This window comes from Copidosoma floridanum, unplaced genomic scaffold (genome assembly GCF_036245765.1).
Source record: "Copidosoma floridanum isolate Cflo_tuat_1 unplaced genomic scaffold, Cflo_Japanese_pri ptg000021l, whole genome shotgun sequence".
Classification (NCBI taxonomy): Eukaryota; Metazoa; Arthropoda; class Insecta; order Hymenoptera; family Encyrtidae; genus Copidosoma; species Copidosoma floridanum.
Genome location: NW_028321898.1, coordinates 30,334,251 through 30,347,851, shown reverse-complemented (window position 1 = coordinate 30,347,851; position 13,601 = coordinate 30,334,251). Strand labels below are relative to the sequence as shown.

At 36.7% G+C, this 13,601-nt stretch overlaps 4 protein-coding genes across 5 annotated transcripts; 1 reads left to right on the top strand and 3 right to left on the bottom strand.

Annotated features, from left to right (window-relative positions):
* Positions 1-153: 153 nt before the first annotated feature.
* Positions 154-4,002, bottom strand: LOC106647840 (cysteine/serine-rich nuclear protein 2-like). 2 transcript variants are annotated; one of them, XM_089594882.1, is made up of 6 exons: positions 3,671-4,002; positions 3,335-3,552; positions 1,811-1,986; positions 1,138-1,425; positions 598-797; positions 154-513 (listed from the first exon to the last, which is right to left on the bottom strand). In XM_089594882.1, exons 2-6 carry the CDS (start codon positions 3,498-3,500, stop codon positions 336-338), a joined length of 1,008 nt encoding a protein of 335 aa, XP_089451008.1. In that variant the 5' UTR covers positions 3,501-3,552; positions 3,671-4,002; the 3' UTR covers positions 154-335. The 2 variants fall into 2 exon arrangements, with proteins under 2 accessions (XP_089451008.1, XP_089451010.1); XM_089594884.1 differs by lacking the exons at positions 3,335-3,552; positions 3,671-4,002 and adding an exon at positions 2,514-2,562.
* Positions 3,358-4,863, top strand: LOC106647841 (thialysine N-epsilon-acetyltransferase-like). The gene is made up of 3 exons (XM_089594854.1): positions 3,358-3,436; positions 3,805-4,010; positions 4,492-4,863. Exons 1-3 carry the CDS (start codon positions 3,358-3,360, stop codon positions 4,660-4,662), a joined length of 456 nt encoding a protein of 151 aa, XP_089450980.1. The 3' UTR covers positions 4,663-4,863.
* A 423-nt stretch (positions 4,864-5,286) lies between these two features.
* LOC106647839 (uncharacterized) lies at positions 5,287-8,255 on the bottom strand. The gene is made up of 5 exons (XM_014364392.2): positions 8,040-8,255; positions 7,226-7,939; positions 6,743-7,140; positions 6,475-6,662; positions 5,287-6,400 (listed from the first exon to the last, which is right to left on the bottom strand). Coding segments are annotated over exons 1-5 (1,539 nt in total). The 5' UTR covers positions 8,041-8,255; the 3' UTR covers positions 5,287-6,162.
* A 686-nt stretch (positions 8,256-8,941) lies between these two features.
* DZIP1 (DAZ interacting zinc finger protein 1) lies at positions 8,942-13,405 on the bottom strand. The gene is made up of 12 exons (XM_014364389.2): positions 13,284-13,405; positions 13,133-13,205; positions 12,874-13,017; positions 12,262-12,623; positions 11,876-12,190; positions 11,676-11,801; positions 10,807-11,610; positions 10,544-10,729; positions 10,290-10,464; positions 9,548-10,208; positions 9,365-9,485; positions 8,942-9,297 (listed from the first exon to the last, which is right to left on the bottom strand). The coding sequence occupies exons 3-12, from the start codon at positions 12,992-12,994 to the stop codon at positions 9,052-9,054; spliced, it is 3,117 nt and encodes a 1,038-aa protein (XP_014219875.2). The 5' UTR covers positions 12,995-13,017; positions 13,133-13,205; positions 13,284-13,405; the 3' UTR covers positions 8,942-9,051.
* Positions 13,406-13,601: the final 196 nt, after the last annotated feature.

Here is a 13,601-nt window from a genome sequence, read left to right as displayed (position 1 = left end):
CCACGTACGTGCGCGTATAACATGGACAACAAGCTTTGTTCATCTCACTTCTCCTGTTGACAGTTCACAAGTAGAATATATATATACTTACTCGCTTCGTCAAATTCATCTCGTATTGAATAACAGAAAAAGAGAAGAGTACGTGATAAGGGTAAAAAATGACTTTTATTGCGAATTTAAAACACAAACAATTATTAAATTGTCACTGAATCGAGCGATAACGTGCATGTATTATAAAGGACAAGATGAAGGTTCGACAGACAGTTTCCCAGCCGTGTACAAGCTAGCACTGTTAGTCAAAATAAATACAACGCAGTGTTGGCGTATGGATTTCATTAGATCGCCCGCATCGAGTTTGTCGAATTGGTCAGCCAACAATAGTCTAATCCTGATTCGGGGGTGCACAGATCTTTATTCAGTCTAGGTGAACGACGGAGCGTCGTGGTCACTGCCGGGTTGCTCTGCTTGCTCGTGGAGCGAGTAACGGGTCTTCGAGCTGGTGGTGATTTTGCCCTGCAACAGGAGAATATGCGACAATTACGAGATCTATAAACGAAGGGGACTCCCAGCGGAAAAATGATGGTTCGACTCGCTCACCTGGGAGGCGGGGGAGACTCCTCCTCCTCCTCGCTCTCTTGCCAGTGTTTTTCCTCGTCTTGCTTTCCCTCGAGCTTCATCATCTCCATCCTTACGGTGGTGTAGTGTATGTGAACGCTCACCGGGTCGAACTCGGCTCGTCCGCTTTTATTGGCACAGCCGTCGCTCGTACAGCTGCACGGAAAGCCTTTTCCGTTCACCTGATGCCATGACAGATATTTTTCAGATCAATTTTTCTTTTTCCAACGTACAAATGTTTTGCATTTCATGGGAATACCTTTGATATCCGATACAATAGCGTATCATCAAAACGGACCGATTTTAAAACATAACGATCGATCAAGAATGTATATCGATTGAGTTGAAAAAAAGATGAAAAGCAGTAAAAAGTAATAGATCGTTGGCGTGTTGTGGCGGTGTCAATCGTGTTATTGTCACGAAAGATATATATGTATATCCTTGTACGTAGAAAAGGAGTCTGAGCGGAAAAAAAAAAAAAAAAAAAAAATTCCATTGGTAGCGGAAAAGTAACGCACGTACCTGGCACTCAACGTTGGACCGACTGCACGGGCACCTTTCGGGGTCGCATCCCTTTTTGCAAGCGCACCCGCAGCGTCTCCTGCTCACCCTGATTTTCTGGCAGTTCCTTCCCTCCTCGGGATCAATGGTGTCGATTCCGGCCGATTTCAGCACGCACCTCCTTTCCCGGGCAGGCACGGGCTGGATGGACTTGCACCGCGGCTCATCCTCGTCAACCGCTTCGCAATCCGAGAAGGAGAAGCTCTCCTCGTCCGAGTGAACCGCCGACATGCCCAGTGTACTGCCACCCTGTGGCCAAACAGGTACATTTTATCGTACACATTCTCACGGGTATTTTCAGCTTGCGTTCGTAGGAGATCGGCGTTGTTTTTTATAATTATTGTTACACATGGAAGGCTAAAAAAGAGTTTCTCATGCCCCAAATGTTCATTTTGGAGAAAGAAATACTCATATGGTGTGCAATAATATATGTATACCAACTGTACTTTCTACGGAAAAAAACAACAACAATTGATGATATTAAACTCGAATCTCCTCGGGTGTCCTTGTTTGTTTGTAAAAGAAAACAAAAAAAAAAATTAATTGATGGATCGTATTTTCGAGTTTTTTAAAGGAAAAATAATGAAAACGATCGCGTATCAATACACGTATAAAAATATACATATAACAATACCCTTGAAGGTACACTGATGAATCCTTGATTCCTGGGGAAATGGTACACGGTGGCCAAGTCGAACCGTACCTTTTGGGGTGACTTGTTCGTTCCGACTTGGGTCACTTTCTTCTTCTTCAAACTGCTTTTAAGTGCATTTTCCGGTAAATCCGACGTCATCGATTCAAGTCGTGCGGCTAAAATAGACATATCATTTTTTCGTTTGATCGTGTCTTTTTTTTTTTTTTTTTTTTTTTTTTTTTTTTTTTTTTCTCGGCGCATCATAGTATCACAATATTTATTTGCCTATTCGGGATGACGCTGATTTTCAAAACATTTCCATTTATATAGTCGAAAAGATAAAGTGACATTAGTATGCGTCTTATCGGCTATACGATATAATATAGGTGGTGACGGACGCTTCTTACGGAAAACAAACGTTTTCGGATAAACGCGTGTATTTATATCTGTTTAATTGTTTATCTTCCCCAAAAAGCATATCGCGAATGTCAGTATAGTCTACTGCTTTATCCAAAACGAGCCGTAAACATAAATTTAAACCTATATATATTATCGACTATCAATTTCAATCCACGTTGTAGTTTTCAAATCGCATTTGTTTTTTTTTTTCACTTTCGAATAAACGACAAATTTACGAAACGAAAAGCCGAAAGAACGCACGATTATAAATTCAAACTAAGTAAAAAAAAATCACGTGACTGACCCGTACATCGCTGTGCTTCATTATATAATGAAGTAAAATTGTCTGTCTGTCGGATTAGTTGGCTAGCATCGGGCAAAACAAATTTGCGCGCAAATCTCCGCGTGTGTCTGGTGACTCCCTCCCTCCCCCACACATTCGTACACTTGGCGAAAATGACGCTGACGTTATAATACACACGTATGCAGCAAATACAAATATATATCTATACCAATGGGTTACGTAATGGATAATTAATGTGGGATACATTCGTGCTCTCTCTCTTTCTGCGTGCTGTCGGGGGATACATAAATAATACAATGCAACCAAGCACGTTGTGTCGTTCGTATGTATAGGTATGTGTATATATGTATATTTGCGGGAAATCGGAGAGCGTTTATATATATGTATATATGAGTGCATCTCTCATCCCTCCCTTGTTTACAATTTTGCGTTTAGTGGCATTTCGCGAGCCGCAAAGCTCGTCGTACACCTATGCGCGCTGCTCCATTTCGATCCGATCTCGCGCTCTCGAACCGATTTTTTTGTTTTGTCTCTTCGCAAGTGTCATTTTTTTTACGAATCCTCTGTCAATGCTTATATAATATATATACATACCAATGTTGTCATAAAAAAAAAAAACAACAAAAACTAACTTTTTACAAGTATAATAGTTTAATAGTGTTAGAAGGAGAATATATTATAAGAGACGATAAAATATAAAAAGATGAGCATCAGCGACGAGGTGACGATTCGAGAGGCACGTCGGGAGGACTGTCAGGCCATTATCAACTTGTCGAAGGTGAGGAGGAATATAAATATTTTTTTTTTTTTTTCGAGCTTACCTTGTTCTTTCGCACTCGTACCGATGACGAATTGTGTCTTTTCTGCACAGGAAATCGCCAACTTCCACAAGCACTTCAACGCACCCCAGATCGACGTCAAAGGTAAGCCGCTGTCCTCCACATCGGTGTACAATACGACACTTTTCTCGTTGTTTTCGCCTTCCATATATGTATGTATATATATAGACACAAAGTATCTGCGGTGACTGCGGTGTGTACTACAATAACATAAATTATAGACACATGAAAAAATACTTTTGAACCGAATGAAACGATAATTATTGGAAATTAAAAATACATTGGATTGCTAGTAACAAACCGTGCGCGTGTACTTACCCGCAGGTATATTTATGCGAACCGTCAAAAAATCTATCCGTCCGTGTGTAACCGTGTGACGTGTGCACGTGGTGTTGAGTTACCAGCTATACTCGGTTTTGTTATCTTGTACTTGTATGTATATGTTGTATCAGTTTTGGAGCACGACACGTTCGACGTGGAAAATCCAAACATGGGCTTCTATGTGGCCGTGATGAACGACAACGTCATTGGTTACGGTCATTACTATTACACGTACACCTTGAGACTCGGGAGAAACATGTGCCTGCAGGACCTCTACGTGCAAGAGAAATTTCGAAATCGGCGCATCGGTGACCAGCTCATGCAGGCCATTGCTCATGTAAGTGTTGTTTTGTAAACACACCCGATATACTCGTGTGTATATATATATACCTTCAGTAGTTGTTGATCGGTCGTGCTCATCGCTAAAATCGATGTATTCATATACTTAATACAAATGACACTTACCTTGCGTTGGATATACACGTACCTATATATATGTATGTCTTGAGTAGCGTAACTTAAAATCAAGGAAAATCGGTAAGGAAAATTTGTTTTTTTTTTCTGCACGTAAATTGCAGCTTCGATCATTTTCTTAATATTTTTTGCGCGCTGAAACGCAATAAAATATATGAATATACCTATGTATAAACCCAACGCGGGGGGAGGTGCTCTAAAAATATACCATCATCGTATACGTTAAAAAAAAAAAATATATATATATATATATGTGTGTGTGTGTGTGTTGACAAAAATCTTTGTAAATGCGCACGAAAAAAAAGCACGTTGTATAATTAAAATTGTTTAATCCCAACGCGCAGAAAGCGATCGAGCAGAATATCGGCAAGATGGAGTTTGTCGTCACGGATTGGAACCCGGCCAAATCGTTTTACAAGCGCATGGGAGCGCTCGACATTACCGAGAGCGAGGCTTTCCACGTCTATCAACTCGATCGAAGCTCCATACAGAAGATTGCCTCCCCCGATACATGACACATCCGTCCCATCGTCAACCGATCGCGGCTACGTTTTGTCCTTGTCTCTTATCTGTACGCCGATTTTTGTTAAGCGCATAGTACATCGTCGTTGCCGCACGCGATTTTCATCATGAGTTTAACGGCGAATCACTCCCGTGTTAAATAAGTTGGCGTTTTTTAATTAAATTAAAAATGTCTGTTTCTGCAAAAAAAAAAATATATATATATATATATTGACATAGTATATACTATTATTCCCGTACATTTTGAGATGCTGTATACCTTATTCACGTAAGACTGATCAAGATCGTTATGTAACTTTTCGTGTGCTCTTTTGATGCAACCACAATAATTAGGCAAAGGAATACTATTTAATATCTTTCATCTAATTTTTTGCCATTTTATTGAAGGTATTTTGGCTGTTTATTAATTTATCCTGCTGTACTTATTTAAAACAGGGGTACTCGCTTTTGAGTGCCAATATTGCTAACGTTGTTGACGTGTAATTGTGTAATTTTGTATGTAGATTTCTTTTTTTCCAAGATAGTTATGATTTTTGGAATAAATCCTATTTTGGTATAATGTATTATTTGTTGAAGTATTAAAGAAACGGGTTTTTAAATGAAAACAATAGGGTTGATTTCTTTTTGGGCACTCACTGTTTTATTTTATTACATCATGCAGTTTCAATATACATAAATGAGTAAATAAATAAATAAATAAATAAATAAACGCACAAACTAATAAATCATATAAAGTAATACATATACGAGACCAATTTATCATATTCCACTAGGTTGAGTTGTAAAAAATATATGTATACAATTTGGTAAAATATTTAATTCGAGCATTAGAAATTATTTCGATTCTTTGATTCAATCGACATCTTTCACATATTGCTTTAATCAAATGCATCGTACATATATATATATATACTTTCACGTGTAAAATTGCACCCTTCGTATACTTTGGTACATAAGTTTCACGGGCCGCTCAAGGATACAAATTATACAAGACTACATGTATATTTTCATGTAAACGTACACGTGATTTTCATTTTAGCTAGAATATAAGTAAATTTCTGCAGTCAGTTTTCGAGTAATACTTTAATTAAAAAATTCAAAAAAACAGAGCAATTGTAGCTCGGTTGGCTATGCCTTGATTGATTGGTCGGCTAAGGCATTAGGTACTACTGCTTACAATGGGGCGCGACATTGAATTCAAGTATAAGTAAAAGAAAAATGTTAGATTTTTACTTAACTTTACTTAGGAATGAGGACAAGTTGGGCAGAGAAAAGGAAGAAGGGGTTAAATACATGGGTACAGGAAACGCCCTTTGCAACAGTTTCTAAAAAATGATATAATTAGTTGCATAAAATAATAAAAAATAATCATGATAAATGACTAGCAAACGCTGAGTAGTTCTTAGGAACACACAATTGTAAAATAATAAAAAAATCACACGAGTAAATAAATCCAAGGACAAAAAACTGCTAATAGATTGCAATAAAATAAATTATAAGGCTGCCACTTCTTCTTCCAATGACAAACTTTGCCATACTTCGTTGACACACGTAGCCAGTAGATCCACTCCGTTTAATTCCTGTAACTTTGTGGTTGTACTCACATTATCTGAATTATCCGATTTGCTCAATTTCGATGGCGGCTTTTCATTTGCTAATTCGCCGACGTGCGTTCTCAAATGTTCCATGTATTTGGCTTTGGTTCCAAACGTGGCTGTACAGCGCACACATCTGCAACGAAAATTCATAATGGTGAGTTGTTAAAAATTCTAAAAGGCTCAACGAAAATTCACACAACAACTCACTTGTGCTGGTTTCTTCTGGCCTCTTTTACCGCAGCTTGTTCGGGATCATGGATTTTCTTGTGAGCATGTAGGTTGTATCGCTCAGCAAAACTTTTACCACATGTCGGACATTTGTATGGCTTTTCACCCGTGTGGACACGCATGTGTCGTTTAAGGTGAGACGTGGACAGCAGAAGCAGGTCACAGATCTTGGAAATAATAAATACACATGTATCATAAAAGGTATACTTGAAATTGATCATTTTCAGACAATGATAAAAATACGTACGTTGCACTGATAATCCTTCTTGCCAGTATGCGACAGAGAGTGCATGTTGTAGCTTGTATGATGCTTGAAACACTTGCCACAGATTTCGCATTGGAATGGAGCTTCATTCGTGTGGAGCGGTAAATGTCTATGAAGGGCGCCTTTTTGTGTAAAACATTTGCCGCACTTATTGCATTTGAAAGGACTGAAACCAGCATGCATGCCCAGATGGATTTCAAGAGCAGGTTTGTGTTTGTAGGCTTTGCCGCACTTTTCACAGATGTAGGGACGCAAATCGGGATGTTTGTCGAGAAGGTGGTGGCGGAGTCCCGTCTCGGTTTTAAAGGTCTGGTCGCAATGTTTACAGCTGCGCTTTGTAACTTTCTCAATTGGAATGTCCAAGTCCTCGGTTTCAAACTCTTGAAACAAGAGCAGATTATTCATTAAAAACGGTATTTTTCATTAGAAATCTTAAGTATTCTAATTATTGAAATCGTAATATACCTTCATAATCAGAATTGTCCTCTAGGCTTATGGCATCTAAACTGGAGGGTACATTTGATTCTTGACTAGTATCAGACGAATTTGATTCTTGACTGATAAGAGGAACATCCGTTCCTTGACTATTTACACACAGTTGATTAGGTAAGTTAACAACTGTTTGAGACTCTTCATCTTTACTTATAATACTAGATTCATTGACTTGCTTATTTATTAACTGTATAGAAATAACAGTACCGCTAGTGAAAATACTTTTTAAGGAATGTATATCTTTTTCAGTCAAATACTCTTCTACGACTTGTTCGGCTTGCTTAGACTTATTCGTATCATCGTGTTTTGTTGCCTCATTCGAGTTTTCTGCAATCTCACTGTCCTTTAAGGTATTATCCAAAAAGTCATCAAATAGTTTTTCATTGTTGTTCGTTTTAAAGGTATTTAAAATTTCAGACAAAACACTTGTTGCTGTATTCTGAGCTTGTTCAAGCGCCCAAAAAGAATTAAAGCAATTTAAGCAAAGATAAGAGCTGGGTAATTCTGAATCGGAAAGCTTAAGTATTTTTAGTACGAAACTTGAACAGGTTTCTCCACTGTGAGGGAAGCATGTGTAGAAAATGTTAGTAAAGGCGTTTGAATCAATATCTGAGTGGCAGAGAAGACATATTAATGGTGATGAGTCTGTTACATTCATGAAATTCATTTTAATATTCTTTTCGTTCACTAAAAGTTAAAAATAAAATACATACTTTTAGTACAAGGATAAACATTACGTGAGTCACAAAAAAAAAAAAAAAAAAATAGTGAAACACGAAAAACTTACTTTGTTCAGTGGTACTGTCATAACCTTGGATGCTTTGGAAACAGGCAATCTATCATCGATACTTGAAAAAAATTATAGCTTGTAGAAAAACTATAACTGGACAAGTGGACTTTAGAGTTAAAAACATTGTAAAATGAAAAATAAATAACAATAAATTAAAAAATGACTGGTAAACAATCGTCTGCTCCTCGGCAGATCAATTTCGACGATCCGCCATACTTGTCGACTCGCCGCACCCCGCGCGCGCGCGCCCATCACCGCTTCGCGCCAAAAAGCTTGAAATCAATAATTTTTCCGGTTACACCGAGAGAGATACTTTTTTTTTCGTATTACAGAAGAAAATCTACTTGGGTGTAAGGGAGAGTTAGAATCAAAATGACAACAACAAGGTAATCATAAAGATAAATGGTGGTTGGGATTATGATGGTAAAAAAAGAGGATCAAGTTCATAAAAAAGAATAGTTTTTATTTCATTAAAAATAAAAAAAAAACCTTTTTCAACAAAAAAACAAATTATTATGCATTTTACCGGATAACAATACCTACACAAATACTTTTGTTGGACGGATAATACACAGCTACATTTTATTGTAAATAGGTACATTTAGTTGATTCAGTTTGTCATACCTATGTAGGATGTATCCCTTTGAAGCACTCAAGACTTGTGAGATAACACAAATTGCAAACACACGTATGAGAACATGTACGTAGGAAAAAAAAAGATAATACTTATGATAAATACTGTTGTTTTTAAAATGTACATTCATTGTCCGTAATTTTTCTTACGTGACTAAAATATTTTATTAATCAGCTTTCATTCGGTATTAAAGCTTATAAAGATAATATAATACATAGTATAGGATGTAATACTTTTATAAAGCTCTCTTTAGAAGCTTTAAGATTTTAGTCTATTTGTGCCATTTTACGTTATTAAAACTGATATTGAGTGTTTATAACAAAACTCATTAAAAAATTTTTTTACGTATAAAATGTACTAAAATAAATGGTAAAATTAGATTAATTTTTGGTTTCTTTTTTGTCTTATAGTAGCTAACAGCTCATCTATATCTAGGTCAGAGTCTTTGGTTTCTAATAGTTGTTTACGAGGTGCAGGACGAGGTACTTGATTATGATGGTCCATCATAGAATTAACACCATCAGAAGTCATTTGTGCAGCAAAAGTGGGTTCATCAGACTGCGTTTTAGGGGAAAACATGGCTTCCACAGAACCGGCTGGCTTACGGCGAGATGATTCAAGCTGGAGGAAAGATGCGTTATTTACTTATTTTTAATTTGACGCTCCAAAATACGGGAACTTGACATACCTTTTCTTGAATTTTTTTCGATATTTCAGCTATTCTTTCGCTCTGAGACGTTTTCAGTTGAATGTTTTCTGAACTTGTACTCATCTCTTTCATGGGTGACTTTAGTTTTTCCTCCAAAATGCTAAAAATTAAAATGATAAAGGTAAAAAAAAATTCACTTTTCCAAACTGCTGCTGAACAAACCTTGAAGTTGTATTCCAGTCACTATCGTTCGCTTCTTTTTTATCTTTATACTCTTCTTCTAGCAGGAATTCTTCTATAGATTTTGTTTCAGCTGCTTCTTTCTCGGAATTTTTCTCTTTGTCTACTTTTTCCAGATCGAAAAGCACTTTCTTCTTGACCATAGCTGAGCCCATTGCCGATTTAAGAACACTTTTGTTGTTCTTAGGCGAGGCAAGAGCCCACATGATGCTTTGCTTTGACGATTGGTCCGAGTCGTTAGCAAGAGCAAAAGAATCCTGAAGTATACTTTTCGCGCTTTTAGTCGGGGTGGAAGTTACTTTGGCGCTAGAATTTTCGAATGTAGGACTTTTATCGATATCTTGCATGAATTCCTCGATGGTTTGATAAGAGCGCTGCAACTGCTTTGGTCTTTGAGTTGCTTCGATAATGGGTTCTGTATTTTGTTGACGAATGCTCTCATCTCTAAGTAAGCTGGGTTTCAAACGTAGGACTGGTTCGTCTTTTTTCTGCTTCCTTTCAAATTCGTTTGGGGCTTGTCTCATGATTTCTTGAATATCAAGCTGAGTTGGTTTTTTAGGTAGCAATTCGAGGCTCAACTTTCGTCTTGGTTGAGATTCTCTGGGAGTTGAATTTTTTGAGCTCAATATGGGTGTTGATGTGTCTGTACGCAGGTAAGGAATCAATGACAATCAAAAAGTAGTAGTAAATCAAATGTGAACAACAGAAATACATGTATCCTTACCGTGATGCCCTTTGAAATCGTGAAATGCTTTTAAAGCTTTTGATTTGACGTTTTTCATAGCTTTGTTGAGAAACGATTTTTTTTCCGATTCGATTTTTTTTATTGATTGTTCAGTAACAGATTCTCGCAATTCATCAAGAATTTTTCGGCGTGTATGGTCATATTTTGGATATTTCTTATGTGTAAATACAAAAAAGTTTTGGCAATTATTTGATTGCAATGATTTATTTTTATGAAAAAATTCGCATACTTACTTTGGAAGCGACATTTTGATGATGTTTTACAGCCTCCATTTTTTGTTTGAAAGTAGCTTCGGGAATTCCAGCCCACTCTGGATCAATTCCTAATTCTTTTAATTTAGTCTCAAAGATTTCTTGCATTTCTTGTCTAACAGACTTTAACGACGCAGTAGAAGAACGCCGTTTGTTCTCAGTATTTTGCTTTAATTCATAAATTAATCATTTTATATTTGATTCAAATAAAATCGAGACATATTTAAATGTAACGAGAATCTTACTTTGGAGATTTTTTCTTCCAATTGCGAAAGATCTTCGTCGTCAGTGGTTTCAGTACGCGTCGCCGATGATTCACTTGACTCATCCTCAGTCTCTTCTGCAGACTCAGACTCCTCTGACTCTGATCCAGTTGTTGTTGCACTCATCGATTCATCGAGGGAAGAATATTTATTACCATTTTTCGTAATTTTACGCACATTCATCATGCTTTTTGGCTTGTTGTCGTGATAAATTTTTCTTTCGTCCCGTTTCGGTATTTTCTGCTGCCTAACTGGTTCTTCACGCTTCTTAACTTGTCGAGTTTCCTCAATTTTCTTATTTGATGAAAGTTTATGATAACTTTGGTTTGGTTTCATTGGACTAGATAACTGCTTATTTACAGTTTGTACCAAATTGTTTTTTAAATGAGCTTTTACGCTCTGACTACTCTCGCTGTCTACGTCATCCTCCGTAAGACTTTCAACCTTTTGTTTATTAATTTTTTGGTGCGCTAAATTATTTACCTCTAGCTTTCTTGTTTGTTTTGCTGGATTCTGACTATCCAGCATGCCTTTGGTAATATTGCTCAATTGCTCGCTCTGTGCGGTGAGCAATTTTGATTGGTCCACGGATTGTTTCTCTAAAACGGTAACTTTTTCCTCATACTGCGATTTCATGAAATTCGCGGATTCTTGAGTTTGTTTCAACTGGGTGAAAAGATTCTCTATGTCATTGCGATGTTGATTCTCTACCTGCTCGATTTTTGATTTCCAATAACTTTCCTGTTTCGTTAATTTTTCTTGAACTTCATTTGTATTGGTTTTCAACTGAAATCAAAATTTACGAACGGGATAATTTTTTTACGTAATTAAAAGGAAAAAAAAAGTATTACCTGCTCCTGCAATTGGTTCCTCAGTCTTTGAATTTCATTTTCCTGCTGGCTTATCAGTTCTTTTACATTCTCATAGTCTACATCATTTTCTTGCTGAGTTACACTAGCTTCCTTTCTCTTAATATTCTAAAAACGGTATATTATGTAAAAAAAAATCGATATAAAAAAATTAAGTACTATAACAGTCGTTGAAAAATTACCCTAATCTCTGTAAACAGCAAAGTTTTCAGATTTTTGATCTCATCCTGGTATCTGCGGTACTGATCATCGTGCTGATACAAATTCCCATCCTCCACGGAAGTTTTACTCGTTTCGCTTCGGATTACGCGTTCAGTCTGGTTAAGACGTTCCTTTAGCGTTTTAATTTCATTGTGCAATTTTTCTGTCTCAACTCGATATTCCTCATGAGCCGCTGGCAGCGAGTTTGACAGTACGTCTTGCAAATTCGAATGGCGTCTAACCAGATGAGCGTTGGCAAATGACGCCGACACAAATGTTTTGGGACAGTGAGGGCACTATGATGTAAAAATGTTTAAAATTTTGTACACCAATTTTGTTGGATAAACGTTAAAAAAATAATTTTTACTTTATGAATCTCTCCATGCGCATCCGACTTTGTATCAGCAGTTTTGTTTTTCTCTTTCAATTTTTCTTTTATTTCCTTCATTGAAATATGAAGCTGTGAGATTTCGTGTTTTAGCTTTACATTTTCCTCTATTTTATACTTTAACTCCTCTTTCAAAATGACAATTGATTGGTCCAAGTATTGCTTGCAGTACAATAAATATTCAACAGCCAATTGAGCCAAGCGAAACAGTTTAACAAAATTGGGATCCAGAATCTTTACATCGTATTCACTCTCCAAATAATAATCAATAACATAATTAACATTTTCATCAATAGTTTGAAAATCTCTTTCTCTTATAACTCTGTCTACATCTATTGCACCTGAAAGAAATATTGAAAATCATGATTTTAGATGTTTCAATGTTGACCAAGTGTCAGAACAAGTTCAAGGCTCCGAGATATCCCGAGTTTCCTTATTTGCTTAAATTTTTTTTTTTTCTTATCTCTAGCAATGAAGTTGTTACCTTGGAATAGTAACATACTTGATACAACACAGATAACAGATTTTTATTTATTTGATATAGTTTGCTCTTCTTGCTTTAAGCCTTTAACTGAAAAAAATGACACTTACTTATGCGATTCCAATCGACTCGAACTCTAGCTGAATGAGTATTAAAATAGAAGCCTGACTCTCTGGCAAGCTTTGGAAAATCGTGGCACCAATTGGTACCTGCTCTGAATGAAAAAGCCATTATCCCTGCTTTTCTCTTTCCTGCTATATTTCATGCAGAATGAAAATAATACACTAGTTAATTGCTCCACATGTTTATGCGGCATCTCCCTCTTTTTCCTTATCATAATAGACACTGATTAGCATGTAAATTACTAACCTTGTTATCCATATGACAAGCTCATAGTTGGAAAAAATCAATCACCGACTAATTGGTCGTTAATACGCATCACCTGTAAAACACCAAACAAATTAACAATTAACATTGAAAACTTCACTCTTCATTCAAGAAAATTGCAATCTAATCTAACTTTTCACGGAAACAATTTAAAAAAAGTTGCTGCCGACTGCATGATAAATTACAGCTGCTACGAAAAATCGTCTAAGCGGCGTAGGATGATAATTACACAGCACAACAACAGTATGTCACCTGCGTGTGGTGGGCTTTCATCGAAAAGAGGGAGAAAAAATCGATCATCACCGGCCACCGCTTCTTTAACGTTATCACCTGTTCATATATGTATGTTTGACGTCACACTCGAGTGTGATTGCTCTGCATTATTACTTATTATTTTGCCGCTTCTGGCATTCATTTTCCTCGAGCGTAAATTAGAGCTCATTATCCTTTA

Excerpts from the sequence above, each read along its gene's own strand:
- DZIP1 (XM_014364389.2), bottom strand. The coding sequence starts at position 12,994 with ATGGCTTTTTCATTCAGAGCAGGTACCAATTGGTGCCACGATTTTCCA. Across the intron at positions 12,624-12,873 it reads AGTCGATTGGAATCGCATAA|GTGCAATAGATGTAGACAGA; the intron begins GTAAGTGTCATT and ends TATTTCTTTCAG. Across the intron at positions 12,191-12,261 it reads CGCATGGAGAGATTCATAAA|TGCCCTCACTGTCCCAAAAC; the intron begins GTAAAAATTATT and ends TTTACATCATAG.
- LOC106647840 (XM_089594882.1), bottom strand. The coding sequence starts at position 3,500 with ATGGAAGGCGAAAACAACGAGAAAAGTGTCGTATTGTACACCGATGTG. Across the intron at positions 1,426-1,810 it reads TCATCAGTGTACCTTCAAGG|GGTGGCAGTACACTGGGCAT; the intron begins GTATTGTTATAT and ends GTTTGGCCACAG. Across the intron at positions 798-1,137 it reads GGTCCAACGTTGAGTGCCAG|GTGAACGGAAAAGGCTTTCC; the intron begins GTACGTGCGTTA and ends TCATGGCATCAG.
- LOC106647841 (XM_089594854.1), top strand. The coding sequence starts at position 3,358 with ATGACGAATTGTGTCTTTTCTGCACAGGAAATCGCCAACTTCCACAAG. Across the intron at positions 3,437-3,804 it reads ACCCCAGATCGACGTCAAAG|TTTTGGAGCACGACACGTTC; the intron begins GTAAGCCGCTGT and ends ATGTTGTATCAG. Across the intron at positions 4,011-4,491 it reads TCATGCAGGCCATTGCTCAT|AAAGCGATCGAGCAGAATAT; the intron begins GTAAGTGTTGTT and ends CCCAACGCGCAG.
- LOC106647839 (XM_014364392.2), bottom strand. Across the intron at positions 6,663-6,742 it reads AGAAGGATTATCAGTGCAAC|ATCTGTGACCTGCTTCTGCT; the intron begins GTACGTATTTTT and ends ATTATTTCCAAG. Across the intron at positions 6,401-6,474 it reads GCCAGAAGAAACCAGCACAA|ATGTGTGCGCTGTACAGCCA; the intron begins GTGAGTTGTTGT and ends TTTTCGTTGCAG.